At 57.6% G+C, this 12,885-nt stretch overlaps 7 protein-coding genes across 7 annotated transcripts; 4 read left to right on the forward strand and 3 right to left on the reverse strand.

The window, feature by feature from the left end:
* Positions 1–69: 69 nt before the first annotated feature.
* Positions 70–1,417, forward strand: BDV59DRAFT_197066 (tRNA-splicing endonuclease subunit SEN54 family protein; the record flags this gene model as incomplete). The annotated part of the gene is made up of 2 exons (XM_073692834.1): positions 70–182; positions 235–1,417. 2 exons carry the CDS (start codon positions 70–72, stop codon positions 1,415–1,417), a joined length of 1,296 nt encoding a protein of 431 aa, XP_073552878.1.
* Positions 1,418–1,876: 459 nt separating this feature from the next.
* Positions 1,877–2,431, reverse strand: BDV59DRAFT_166240 (elongin C). Its single transcript, XM_073687669.1, has 2 exons — positions 2,300–2,431; positions 1,877–2,230 (listed from the first exon to the last, which is right to left on the reverse strand). The coding sequence occupies exons 1-2, from the start codon at positions 2,418–2,420 to the stop codon at positions 2,043–2,045; spliced, it is 309 nt and encodes a 102-aa protein (XP_073552879.1). The 5' UTR covers positions 2,421–2,431; the 3' UTR covers positions 1,877–2,042.
* Positions 2,432–2,439: 8 nt separating this feature from the next.
* On the forward strand, positions 2,440–4,043 carry BDV59DRAFT_506 (SDR family NAD(P)-dependent oxidoreductase). Its single transcript, XM_073696524.1, has 3 exons — positions 2,440–2,875; positions 2,932–3,328; positions 3,385–4,043. Exons 1-3 carry the CDS (start codon positions 2,516–2,518, stop codon positions 3,540–3,542), a joined length of 915 nt encoding a protein of 304 aa, XP_073552880.1. The 5' UTR covers positions 2,440–2,515; the 3' UTR covers positions 3,543–4,043.
* Positions 3,356–6,245, reverse strand: BDV59DRAFT_463 (E1 ubiquitin-activating protein ubaB). The gene is made up of 9 exons (XM_073696446.1): positions 6,001–6,245; positions 5,775–5,945; positions 5,275–5,636; positions 5,158–5,222; positions 4,832–5,111; positions 4,604–4,779; positions 4,442–4,554; positions 4,053–4,393; positions 3,356–3,991 (listed from the first exon to the last, which is right to left on the reverse strand). The coding sequence occupies exons 1-9, from the start codon at positions 6,058–6,060 to the stop codon at positions 3,718–3,720; spliced, it is 1,842 nt and encodes a 613-aa protein (XP_073552881.1). The 5' UTR covers positions 6,061–6,245; the 3' UTR covers positions 3,356–3,717.
* Positions 6,246–7,213: 968 nt separating this feature from the next.
* Positions 7,214–9,213, forward strand: BDV59DRAFT_206739 (kinase-like domain-containing protein; the record flags this gene model as incomplete). The annotated part of the gene is made up of 1 exon (XM_073694847.1): positions 7,214–9,213. The coding sequence occupies exon 1, from the start codon at positions 7,222–7,224 to the stop codon at positions 9,211–9,213; it is 1,992 nt and encodes a 663-aa protein (XP_073552882.1). The 5' UTR covers positions 7,214–7,221.
* Positions 9,214–9,316: 103 nt separating this feature from the next.
* On the forward strand, positions 9,317–11,375 carry BDV59DRAFT_166248 (queuosine 5'-phosphate N-glycosylase/hydrolase). Its single transcript, XM_073687670.1, has 4 exons — positions 9,317–10,112; positions 10,165–10,319; positions 10,375–10,606; positions 10,683–11,375. Exons 1-4 carry the CDS (start codon positions 9,695–9,697, stop codon positions 11,126–11,128), a joined length of 1,251 nt encoding a protein of 416 aa, XP_073552883.1. The 5' UTR covers positions 9,317–9,694; the 3' UTR covers positions 11,129–11,375.
* BDV59DRAFT_166249 (uncharacterized protein) lies at positions 11,368–12,842 on the reverse strand. Its single transcript, XM_073687671.1, has 2 exons — positions 12,635–12,842; positions 11,368–12,575 (listed from the first exon to the last, which is right to left on the reverse strand). The coding sequence occupies exons 1-2, from the start codon at positions 12,817–12,819 to the stop codon at positions 11,432–11,434; spliced, it is 1,329 nt and encodes a 442-aa protein (XP_073552884.1). The 5' UTR covers positions 12,820–12,842; the 3' UTR covers positions 11,368–11,431.
* Between the last annotated feature and the right edge of the window lie 43 nt (positions 12,843–12,885).

Below are 12,885 nucleotides of genomic sequence, written 5' to 3' on the forward strand. Positions count from 1 at the left end.
CTGATAAGCCCGCGCCGAGAATTTCTCCTTCTCCAACTTCTCACCACCACCACCACCACCACCACCACCATGGCCGACGCAGACGAAGCGGCCATCCGTCCGCCGCGCGACTCGGCCGCGCCCCTTGACGCCGACCTCTCCGATGAGACGCAAGACTTTAGCATCCTCAACCAGCTCTCCTTGTCCGTCTTTCCTCTTCTCCCCGCTCAAACCACAAGCTAACCTCCCTCCCAGCCATGACTCCAGCCAACCGACCATCCCCAAGCGCGGCGAAAAGGACTTTGAACCCAACCCGACGCGCTACCAGGCCGACATCCTCTCCGCCTCCCGACAGGCCATGCACAATGCCCTCTCCTACCCGCGCCTACACAACCCGCGCAACCGAGTCGTGGGCATCTACGCCCCCGACGGACCCGCGCCGCCGCGCTCCCACCCGTCCCCCGCCGCAATCGGCATCCACCCCGACTGCTGCGTCTACGTGCAGGCCCCCAAGGGCCAACATTTCAAAAACACCGGCCAGGCCGACCGCTGGAACCGCATGTGGCTGCTCCCCGAGGAGGCGCTGTATCTACTCGAGCGCGGCAGTCTGGACATCCGCTGGCCGTGGTCGCTGACGGGGTGTGACGGTGGCGGCGGCAACGACGACGACGACGACGACGACGACGACTCCGGCATCCCGATGAGCTTGGAGGCGGCCTATGCGGCGTTCATGGGCCACGGCGGGCTGTCAGTCGAGCGATACTCGGTGTATACGGGGCTGCGCCGGCTGGGGTATACGCTTGTTCGGGCGCCGGGATGGGTCGACGACGAGTCTGCGGCGACGGCGATGGAGGAGGCGGAGCAGGAGGGGGAGGAGGCCCCGACGCGAGGCCCCGGGCTGGCGGGAATCCTCGGCCGGGTCGCGGCGTGGTTCCAGCGCTCGAACACCGCGGCCGTCGGGCCGGTGGCTGGCATGGGCATCCACAGAAGCTACGACGATATCTTCCGCAGACTGTCCATCATCCCGTGGTACGACCCGGTCACGGCGCGAGCGGCTTCGGCGGCGGACACACCCGCCCCGTATCGCGTGGTGTTCCATGTGTACCGGCCGTCGACGGCGTTCCGCAAGACGGCGCCGCCGGCGCCGGACTTCCGCGTTGCGGTGATCAACGCGCGCACGCACCCGACGATGCCGACGTCGGCGCAGATCGGCGCGCTGCTGGAGAGCACACCGCTGGATGCGCCCACGGGCGACAAGATGGACCGCATGGTCGCGCTGCGGCTGCGGCATGGCTATCGCAGTATTGTCCTCGCAGTGGTGGACCAGGGGGTGGTGAGTTACATCCGCGTGGCGGATGCGGCGTTCGGGAAGGAGAAGATATACAAGTTCAAGACGATGGCGAGTACGAAGGGCGGGTCTCATCCGAGGCCGAAGTGAGGGCCGGACGGAGGCAGTCGGCTGAGACTGAGATTTTGAATACTACTACATCCTGGGATGGCGGGATGAGCTGTCCCGGCCCGGCGAGGGAGACGAGCAGCCCCCGTGCGTGAAGCGTGGAGCATTGCTCGAGGCGAGCCGGTTGCTACGCTCCGGGGGGGGAGGTAAAGACGTCAAGATACCCGATATCAGAAGACCGTTCTGGTCGTATCATCCGATGCAGCTGTGTACCAACGCGGTGATATGATAGTATAATGGAACACTACAAGCTCCAGCTCATGATCTCAACATGTCTCCCCTGGAATAAAGCCCTGTGGTCCACAAACAAGGATCAGGACTGAATAGAAGGGACATCACCGAACTGATCTGCCATCATCTTTAGAACGTCCGGCCATGGACGCCGGCTGGACGTTAGATGCTCAGATGGCCAGCCAACGTGCGGGAAAATGTCTTCGACTGTAGACTGATGAATTCCTGGCCTGGTATATGACACATGATCCCAACGCCTTCCCCATAAGCCCAAACTCCACATGAAACATGCAATGATCGTTCCTCGTCGCTCGTCCCAACCTGGCCAGTCAGCATGTCCAGCGCAGCCACCAGAACAAAGCACACAACCCTCACCTCATGTATCCAGATAATCCGCCGCCATCAGCAGCTCCAGACACAGCTCCGGCGGGATATCCATGTCCGGCACGTTGGTCTGCTCCTTGTTCTTCTCGTTGTAGCAGAAATACTCGCACACCTTCTCGAGCACGACGCCGCTGAGATTCTCCAGCACGCAGCGGCCCGTCAGCGCCTCAGAGAACTTGCCTACACCAGTCAGTCACCCGGATCAGTCATTTGGCAGGTTGCGGGAGGGGTAGAGGGAGGGAGACTCACTCGACGGCTCCAGCATGCGGCGGATGGTCCCCGACACGCAGGCGGTGCTGCGAGGGAGGACGAATTCAAACCCATCCCCCGAGACCAGGGTGACGTATTCGGATTGCGTCGCGGCGGACATGGTGGATGGAGAGGAGGAGCCGGAGAGAAAGAGAAAACGAGGGAAGTCGGAGAAAAACGCCGCCCCGCTGGTGGCCCGTGCTCAAGCTCTTCCACATGATTCTGCACCTCCATACTTTCAACTTCGACTTCAAACCTCCCAACTCCATCCTCACCATGTCCCTCCCTCGTCTCTCCGGACGCACCTGCATGGTCACCGGAGGCACCTCCGGCATTGGCCTCTCCATCGCAGAGCGCTTCCTCCGAGAAGGCGTCACGCGCGTCATCCTCGTCGGCCGATCGTCCGCGCGACTCGCCAACGCCGCGACCAAACTCGACAGCTCATTCTCCCCCGCGGATCCATCATCCCCCTCGCACGCCCCGGGGACGCTGATCCCCGCTTCGGACAAGATCAGCCTCCTCGTCGGCGACGTATCCACCGCCAGCACCTGGCTCCGCGACCTCGAAAAGGCCCTGGTAAGCACCGGACCGACCTTGACCATGTCCACCGCCTGACACGCACGCCCCTCCAGCAACCCGTCGACGTCCTCGTCAACGCGGCCGGCATCTCCGGCGCAAACATCCTCCCCCGCACGGAACCGGCGGAGATCTCGCAGATCCTGCGGACCAACCTCGAAGGCGCCGTGCTCACTTCGCGCGCGTTCCTGCGCGCCGCCATCCGCAGTCGCATGAGAAACAGCAACAGCACCAGCACCACTACCCCTCCCGCGCGCTCCAAGTGCATCATCAATGTCTCCTCCCTGCTGGCGGTGAAGGGCGGCACCGGCGCCGTCGCCTACGCAGCCTCCAAGGCCGGCCTGCTCGGCCTCACCCGGTCCGTCACGGTCGAGGCCGCCGCGTCGCTGCGCGACGTGCTGGTGCGGTCGAATGCCATCGTGCCCGGGTATATCGAGACGCCGATGATCGCGGGTATGTGGGCCCCTGCGTACGCGGGTACTATCGTCCAAGTGCTAACGTCCGGGCAGATTTCAGCGAGGGCGAGACCGCCCGCCTGAAGGAGAGTATCCCCCTGCGACGGTTTGGGCGGCCGGCGGAGGTTGCGGACGCGGCGGTCTTTCTCGCCGAGAACGAGTACGCCAATAACTGCGTGCTGAACCTCGATGGCGGGCTCAGCGCGGTATGACTGCGTTGCGTTCCGACACGACGGGACTGTACATAAGATCTTGATTCATACTCCGACAAATAAGCGCCTTTGAAACGCATCCGGTTGCTATGCTACAGGTGGAAAATTTTGGCCGCCGCCCCCTTCCCTTCCCTTCCCTTCCCAGATCCAATGGCGCCGTCTATCAATTCATCGTTCAATCGTCATCTATCAGGATCGCTCCGCCGTCCGCCTCGTCCAGGACAATCGGGTGGGATCCGTCTCCGTCCGCCACCGAAACGCTGGCAACGCGCTTCGCCCGATCGACCCCGTCCGTGGCCGGCTCGTCCGCTTCCCGTTTCCTCTTCCCGGCGCCAGAGACCCCGTTGGCCTTCTCTTCGGGCGGGGTTGGCACCTTCGGCTTGCGCGGGATTTCGGGGACCTTGTCGAACCGTACGGGCTTCTGGTCTTCCGTGGAGGGCGCTTCGGATCTGCGAGTCCGTTAGTATGATGGTGTGAGAGCGGCCGGAGGAGGGGGGGGGGAGTGTGTACTTTTCGGTGATCACGAGCAGCTGGATGTTCACTCGGGGCTGCTCGTCTTCTTCGTCCACCACGGTGATGAACCCTTCGTTCCGGACACCGAGATCGCTGAGCTTCTTGGGCAGGTTGTCCTCGAGATCTGGGTCGTAGAACGTTCCGACGTCGTTGCTGAGGGAGAATTCGTCGCTGTAGCCCAGCTGCGATTGTAACACGTCCGCCAGGTCTTTGACGGTGGCATGGTCGGGGTCAACTCGGGTTCGGATGTGGACGACAGAGCACACGGGACAGTTCGCGTTTGGAGGATTGAGGGCATCCGAGTTTATCGCGCGAGCGCTGGAGCGTTCCAGAAATACCTACACATCATCAATATTGGCATTCGGTCGAGTTGAGGGGATCATTACCATCTTTGCATGTGCGTAGTCGTCCTTCAAGACCTTGTAGGCCTGTAGAACGCAGAGTCCAGCCGTCATCGCGTTGGACGTCGCAATCGCTGGGATGATGTTTCCCGCCATCTCTACCATGGGGTTAGCCAGAACGTTCCTCCGCAGGGCTTGGGAACTTGCGTTTGGTATCGAATTTCGACTTGGGGTCGATGGCGAAGATCGTTGCCCGCAGGTTCGCACTGGCCGTGACAAAATCCAAGGTGTCGACATCGTCCTTGTCGAAGACTAGGATTGGTTTGAGGTCATCTCTGGTGGTGTCTTGCATCGTCTTCAGGCGGTTGCTTAGCCGATCCAAGCTATGTGGGCCGTCAGTAATTGCATGTAGTGTCGACGAGAAAGAGGAGGCACCTGTCTTTGAAGACGACAAAGTCTTCGGCGAGGGTCCAGATTTTCTGGTCGTTGCAGGATATCGTGGGTTCGATGGAGGCGGATTCTTCTTGGAGCTTCTGGAAATCGAGAGGTTCCGGACGGGTTCGGCTCTTCCACATGTCTTCCATCCCACGTAGTCGGTCGATATCTTCCTTGAAAACCTTATCAAACACCTTCTGGGCGAACTCCGGCGATCCCATGGACTGCCGGATCTCTTTGAGAGCCTGCGCCTCTTTCCGCAGGTTCGCGATCTCTTCGGCTGGACAGAGTTAGCGAGGCTCCACGACGGAGTCATGGGAGCATACAGTTATCGGCGTCCTCCGAATGGTCAAGATCGTCGGTGTCATCTTCACTGGTTCCAAACAGTTCGCTGCGGCGAGTTAGTCCCAAGTCGAGAGGCGAAGATCCGGTGATCGACTCACGGAAAGAGGTAGCTCTTCGCCCAGACGATGCAGTGGATGGGCTGGCTGGGCGTACTGCGGATCGTGCACACCGGGAAGGACTTGGGAACCTCCTTGGGATTGCAGTCATAGCACTCGGTCTTGCCCTTCTTGATGACCTGGACCTGACCATTGAACCCGGTCGTCCCACTCTCGATGAGCGGCACGTCTGCGGCCAGACACATCTTGTTCACATGCCGACGGGCGTCCAGGTTGTCCAGGGCGTTGAAGACGACATCGAACTTGGAAAACCAGTCGACGTTGAATTGGCTGTCCTTGATGTTCGCGTGATAGGCTTCGAGCTTCGCGCTGGGCTGGAATTTGTGGGCGACCTCCTTTGCGACCTGTTGTCGGGATGAGGAGTCTCATTAGTGGGGACGTTGTATGGCGAGGGACGGGGAGAGAAGGCAGCGATGGATGAATTGCGACGCGAGAGCGCGGTCGGGGGCGGGAGGGAGGGAGGGACGAGGAGGCGGGCGTACCAAGGCCTTGGATTTCTTGATATGCTCGAAGCGGAAGAGAAACTGGCGGTTGAGGTTACTGAGGTCAATGGTGTCGAGATCGATAATGTGGATTTCTCCGAAGCCGGAGAGAAGGAGATCCTTGAGTAACTCGCAGCCGATACCCCCGGCACCCACGAGGAGCACTCGCGACTAAGACAGGTGTGATCGTTAGCGATGCGACGGGGGTGGTGGGATGGGATCGTACCTCGCGGATGCGACGGGCCAGGGTGCCGAGAGAGCGCTTGAGATAGGTGTCGCGCGGCATGGCGGAGGCTTGCGACAGGCAGAGGGCGAGGATCAGGACGGGGAGAGTGAAGGATCAGTGAGAGGAGAGAGAGAGGCACATCCCCGAGGGCTGAGGAGATGGGGAGAAGGGAATTGAGGGGAGTGGGAAGTTGGGGAAGAGAAGAGGTGAGGTCGAGCTGGAGGTGTGAGTGAAAGCGGAAGCGGAGAATGACGACAGCCCCGTCAGCACCATCCGCCTTGATATCCACCACACATTCCCTTTACCACTAATTATGGGGGAGAGATGGCATGCACGCGTCAGGCAGTCGTACACTGTGGTTTGATGCAAAATGGACATGCATTGGCACGGGGTCTGGATATCCTCCAGGCAAACGAGTGGCCACAGTTCAGCTGCGATTGTCGTTCCTTCGACTCGCCTATGCGTACCTACATTTAGGCCGACTATGGATTATGCCAGTGTGAAAAAGATAAAAAGAAATCTCCCCGTCTGGGAGAACCCAGGTCTCCGCGCTTGCTCCCATCGGTGACAAGCGGATACACCTGAGCATGGACTACAGGTGTTGTTTGAGCATCTCAATCGCCTGCCTCATGCTCAATGAATTGAAGGTCTAGAGCTTCTCCAGCGGCAGATTGGTCGACAATATTATGCGTGTCTCTTATCCAGTGGTTAGAGTCTATTACCATCAGTCCAACCTCATGAGTACGTCTTATCACAGTGTCTTGGATTTCAGATCGACGGAGATATATAACGCAGAGACTGCTTCCTCTATTCTATATATTTGTCATCAAAAGTACTCTGCACCATTGGTTCTCACCCTCTTATACCCCTAGAACTATGAGTGGCCTGTAATTTAACCAATGGCCGACCACCCTACTGAGTTTTCATGCTCCCAAGAACTCGTACTGGTGATGTTGAGGTTGCCAGGGAGGAGCGTTCGGCTCCATCTGACTACATCAACGTGCCTCGGCTTAATAAGGAATATTTAAACCCGTGTCCCTTTGGGCGCTTCTTTCATCTTTACCCCCCGCAAAAACTAAACATCCCTCGGATGGATGCTGCGGGGACAAACTGCGGGGGTCCCAAAGGATCTATCTATACTCAATATACCTTAACACCGGTGCTCCCACTGTTGAATGTACGACCACAAGATCTATACGGGAAAAGGTCCATGTACACACCATGACCAAAGCTATCCGAACGATCGAAGACCTGTCCACCGAATTTCTCAGCCAGGCTCTGGGTGGGAAAGTCGCCAGTTACTCGTGCGAGCGTATCGGAACCGGTCAAGTAGGAGAATGTTATCGTATCCACCTAGAGTATGCGCCCGAGCAAACTGGTCCTGCAAGTGCGGTGATAAAACTCGCTGCTTCGGGGGCTTTGAGCCAAGGATCCGGCAGAAGACTAGGTATCTATAGGCGGGAGTCTCATTTCTACTCTGATATTGCCCCAACTCTAGAGGGATGCCCGTTCGTGGTGAAGTGCTATGATACTGCCGTGGACGGGGAAAACAATACTTTCCATATACTGCTCGAGGATATCCGTCCTGCAGTGGTTGGAAATGAAATCATCGGCGCCTCTCTAGAGGATGCTCGTCTATCCCTGAAGGCACTGGGAACACTACAACGGGCGTCGTGGAATTTAACCTACCCGGAGTGGTTAAATACGGGGACCATGGCATCACAAACATACCTGCAGAAAATATGGAAAGCTTTTCTGGACCGGTATGGAGAAAAAGTGAAGCATGACCATCGCCAGGTGGTGGAGCGATGGCTTTCGTGTTTTGACAAGTACGCAGCGAAGCTCATGGAGCCTGGGACCAAGAGATGTCTCATACACGGAGACTATCGCCTCGATAATATGCTCTTTCGTCATGACCCAGGGGAGCAGGTTTCACTGTCGGTGGTGGACTGGCAGATGTTAAACCTGGGTCCGGCTTTCCAGGATCTAGGGTTCTTCCTAGGTGTCTCCGTTCCCACGGATTTACGACGCGCGCATGGTGAAGAACTGGTCCAGGTATACTACGAGGCACTTGGTCCGAACCCACCGTTCACTCTCGCCGAATGTCACCAGGGGCTGCGCGAACAAGCCTTCATGGGCCTTCCACTTGCCTTTGCCTCGCCTATGATATTGGAACAAACCACTCGCGGAGATGAGATGTTCCTAACCATGCTCGACCGCCTGGCAACATATCTCATAGATCTAAATGCGGTAGAGACCCTTCCCGACCCGGCAGCTCCAACACCTCTCGCTGTAAACTCCCAGGATGAAATTAGTCACCCTGCAGGCGACGATCCACTACACAATGAAAGCTGGTACTTCGACGTCGCCGATATCGACCAAGGCATTGGCGTCTGGGTCAGGCTAGGTGTCACACCGAACCAGCCAGGTTCCTGGTACAACGCCTTGATATGCGGACCTGGACGTCCCACCGTCGCTGTGGTGGACTTCCAAACCCCCACCCCAGGGCCAGATTTGGTCATCAACAGCGACAAGATCAAAGCCACCCACACGCCCGATGAGCCGCTCAAACAATACCGACTGACGCTCATCGGCCGCGGCGAGTCGTTCGATGATCCCGCAGCGCTTCTCTGTGGGGAAAGAGGTAGGCCCGTTCCCGTGCATGTGGATTTGACCTGGCACACGACAGGGACACCGTATCAATGGCGTATAGCCACACGGTATGAAATTCCTTGTACGGTTACCGGGACCATTCTGGTCGACGACAGTGTTACAACGTTGAGCCATGCCCCGGGCCAGCGCGATCACTCCTGGGGAACGCGCGATTGGTGGTCCTTCGACTGGGTTTGGTCTGCATTCCATCTGGACGATGGCACGCAGCTGCATGGAGTGCAGGTCCGATTGCCTACGGGTGCAGTAGGAGTAGGGTATATTCAGAGTACAACTATTCCTATCGCAGAACTGAGTGGCGTCGACGTCATGGAGCAGGTGTCACCGGATGGACTGCCCCAGACTGCTTTGATTAAGTATTCATCGGACGCAGCCGAGGATGTTGTACTCCATATCAAGCCTCTGGGACAGGCTCCCGTCCGGCTAGAGAGCCCTGATGGCCGCCTCTCATTGTTTCCTCGCCTGTGGGCGGAAGTTTGCAGTCAGGATGGGCGGAAGGGAGTGGGATGGATCGAGTGGAACTTTTGCCAGGGAAGCCGATGAACATGCGAATTGATGCATGCAGGATAATTTTATGTCAGGCGTAAATGACCGTAATTATACACATTTGACACTCCGATAAGGGGTATTGTATTACCTTACCATCCCTTGCTTATCTAACGCTATCACAAAATCCTCACAAAATCAAACCAAACACGATGAACAATAAATAAATCACTGAATTCTTCTTCTTCTTCATCTTCCTCTCTTCCTCTGCCTCTACCTCTACTCTACACCCCTACCAAGTACACCCCAACTTCTCCTGCCAGAGATGACCCAGAAACCCCGAGACTAGTTCCACCCGATCCTCACCAGTTCTCTGGGTCAACTACAAACGGTTCTCTTTGGTGCCTGTCGTGGAGAACCTTCTGCCGCTAATTCTCTCTCCTTTTCGCCAATTTCTTAAGAATCATTTCTTCGGCTTCTCCTGCATATCTCTGACTCCCTTTCTTCCCCCACTTCCCCCCCCAATTGACTCCCGGCCATGTCTGACGACGAAGCGGACCCCGAATTGCTCGCTCTGCTGCGCAAATCGCTCGGTTTGGGTGGTGGAGCCGCAAACCCGCACACTGCAGAGACCAAGGTCCTGGAGAATGCCCAGTACGTCTTCGATAACGCCATCGATGTCGCCCTGAGTCCCGCCCATGTCAAGGAAGCCGCCGGGAAGATATGGCGCTGCATGCAGAAGAGGGAATATTCCACCCAGTCGTGGTCCCAGCATGAGCTGCACCCGCAGACCAAGGACGAGTCCACCGTCGACTTCATCTTCACCATGGATCTGCTCAATTTCAGCTTCTGGTCCGACCTGCCTGACGACAAGCGCTTCGCCATCGACTACCGCGGGAAGTCCTGGACTGGCTACTGGAGTCTGGTCGCCGCCTTGCAGAGAGCCCTCGACGACGGTATGCTATCGCATTCAATCCTGCCAACCCACCTGTTACTGAACCCCCAAAGGCATCCCCATCACCACCCCCGAGTTCTGGACGAAGGAGGACGAATGCACCGAGTCTCTGCTCAGGCACGTATTTCGATCCGCCACCGAAGAGGAGATCCCTCTCCTCGAGGAGCGATTGCAGTGTCTGCGTGAAGCCGGCCGCGTTCTATGCAAGGTGCGCCACATTCCTTCTTCTTTTGTCATCTAGGGATCTAACCTGACTTCGACAGGACTTTGACGGCAGCTTCTTAAACTGCATCTATGACGCCAATTACTCCGCCGCCGCCCTCGTCAACCTTCTGACCGAAAACTTCTCTTGTTTCCGCGACGAGACTAGCTTCGAGGGCCGCAGAGTCCGCTTCTACAAGCGCGCCCAGATCCTCATCGCTGACCTCTGGGCGTGCTTCAACGGCCAGAACTATGGCGAATTCCGCGATATCGACAAGATCACCATGTTCGCAGGTACGTGTGGTCGTCGCTGTTCCCGATCCAGTTTAGCCCTGCATCCTTTGCACATTAGCGTCTAACCCTCGCCCAGACTATCGCATCCCGCAGGTCCTCCATCAGCTGGGCTGTCTCAAGTACTCCCCGCCGCTGGACAGCCATATCCGCAGTCTCAAGCCCATCCCCAGCGGCTCCACCTGGGAGATCGAAATCCGCGCCACCAGCATCTGGTGCATCGAGCTGATCCGCAAGGAAATCGAGCGCCAGTACCCCGAATCCAAGACCATGTTCCGGCCCACTCCGCAACACCAATCTTCCGACGACCCCCAAACCAACGGATATTTAGACGCCGCGCATCTCGACGCGCATAAGAAGTGCACGACGCAGAAACACTGGAAGCAAAAGAGCGTCAACGAGCCCGCCTCTCAGGGCGTGAACGCCATCCTGATAGATTTCTTTTTATATGATACGATGAAAGAATTGGAGCAAAAGCACGAAGAGTCGATACCCCACCACCGAACCCGCAGTATCTGGTATTAGGCGGCATCTTGTTTAGACGTGGCGATGTTTTGTTGTTGACTGGTTGTATACCCCCTGTTTTCATAATGATCCTTCTTTGCTTTTTGGATCCGGTATAGACCATTACCGTGTTGCTTTCTTTGCGCTGGCAGCAATGGTCCCTCGACGGGACCGTCTTTCTACACATCACTTTCGTTTACGGCTCTATACATGAATGAGATGATTAGACTTAGTCGCCGACTGAACCCAATGACAATAGACCTTTCATTCCACAATGCGGACATTCGCTCACTTTAGGGTATCATATGCTGTCCAACAAGCACATTAAGCAGCCTCCACCTGGGCCATGCGCGCCCTTATATCCTTCTCCCACAAGATGTAATCTTCGCGGCGCTCGTCGCTCAACCAGTCAACACGAGGCTGCATCATCGTCCCCAAACCCGGAAGCAGGCCCTTCCTCGACGACCGCGCGAACAACGAGCCCGTCTTCTGTCGCTTGCTGCGGCCCCCCTCAGCCCCATCCTCGTCCACCGCATCGTCCGAAAGATACGCATCATCACCGTCCAGCTCGCCAGCCAACGGGATATTCTCGAACCATTCCTTCCCATCCGCCCACCCCTGCATCATAATCAGAGCGATCCACTGGTCGACGTCCTCGCGATGTCGTCGTTCGGTAGCGGGGAGGCCAGCACTGACGAGTGCCGTCTGCCGCATTTCCGAGAACGTCTTCTTATCCAATTTTGCCCCCTCGCCGTCCGCGTCCGAGGTGGGGTTGCGGCGCCGGGCCAGAACGAGGAAGTACACCGCCACAACCAATGCGTTGACTATCTCCTTGAACCCTTCGTCGTTTTCCTTGTCCTTCGTCATCGTCACCGGCTCGAGCCATTCCAGAAGCTCCCCGTCGAGATCCTCATCCCCCTTGGCGGCCGCCTCCGAGATGAAATAGAGGACGGACGACACGCCGGCGAAGATATGCGGCGGTAGGGTCCGGGATATCGGCGGTCTGGACCATTCGTTCATGCGCGGTGCTGGCGTCGAGAGTGTCTTGCATACGTTCCGGATGGAGGTCATCACCCACGCAGGGGCGTCGGGGATGATCGTGGAAACTGAGAGGCCATTGGGCTGGGTGAAAGCTGGTCGCTGAGGCGTCTGGGACCGAGACTGGCTGGCGTGGGTTGTCGACGTCGTCTTTAACGGGGTCGATTTGGTAGGCGTGTTCTGTAAGCCGCGCGGCGTGGCCGCTGCCGCCGTCATCTTGGAAGGGGTCCGCGCATTTCTTGGGTCTTTTGTTGGCGTGGTCGGTGCGGTCCGCGAGGGCGTCCCCGGGGTCGAGAGGCTCCCTGAGCGCCTGGGGCTCGCAATGCTCGTCGAAAGGGACCGATCAAGGTACGAATATAGCTTTTTGTAGACACGAGGAGGGCATGGCGGATGGCCCATCAGAGGAGGGAGCTTCAATGCCCGAGTGAGTCTGAAGGACGTCTCTGTAAGTATGTGTTGTCAAAACACAGACGGGGTGGGTTTGCCAACCTTTTGCATGCGATTTCAGCGCAGGCATACGGCCGCGCGATCTCTTCTTCCGGCTTCAGACTCGTCGAAAAACTCCGCGATTGCGCCACAAGAGACAGCGAAAGACTGACGAGCTCTTGCGGCAAGTCATTGGCATGCGTGGGCAGTAGCGTGGCCAGCGCCTGTTCCACGGGTCTGTTGTTCATCGTGTTGCAAGGGAGGACGATTGCGGTGGATTGATGAGGGAAACGCGAACCACTATGGAATAGTTG

This window comes from Aspergillus ambiguus, assembly GCF_047715705.1.
Source record: "Aspergillus ambiguus strain CBS 117.58 unplaced genomic scaffold BDV59scaffold_1, whole genome shotgun sequence".
NCBI lineage: Eukaryota > Fungi > Ascomycota > Eurotiomycetes > Eurotiales > Aspergillaceae > Aspergillus > Aspergillus ambiguus.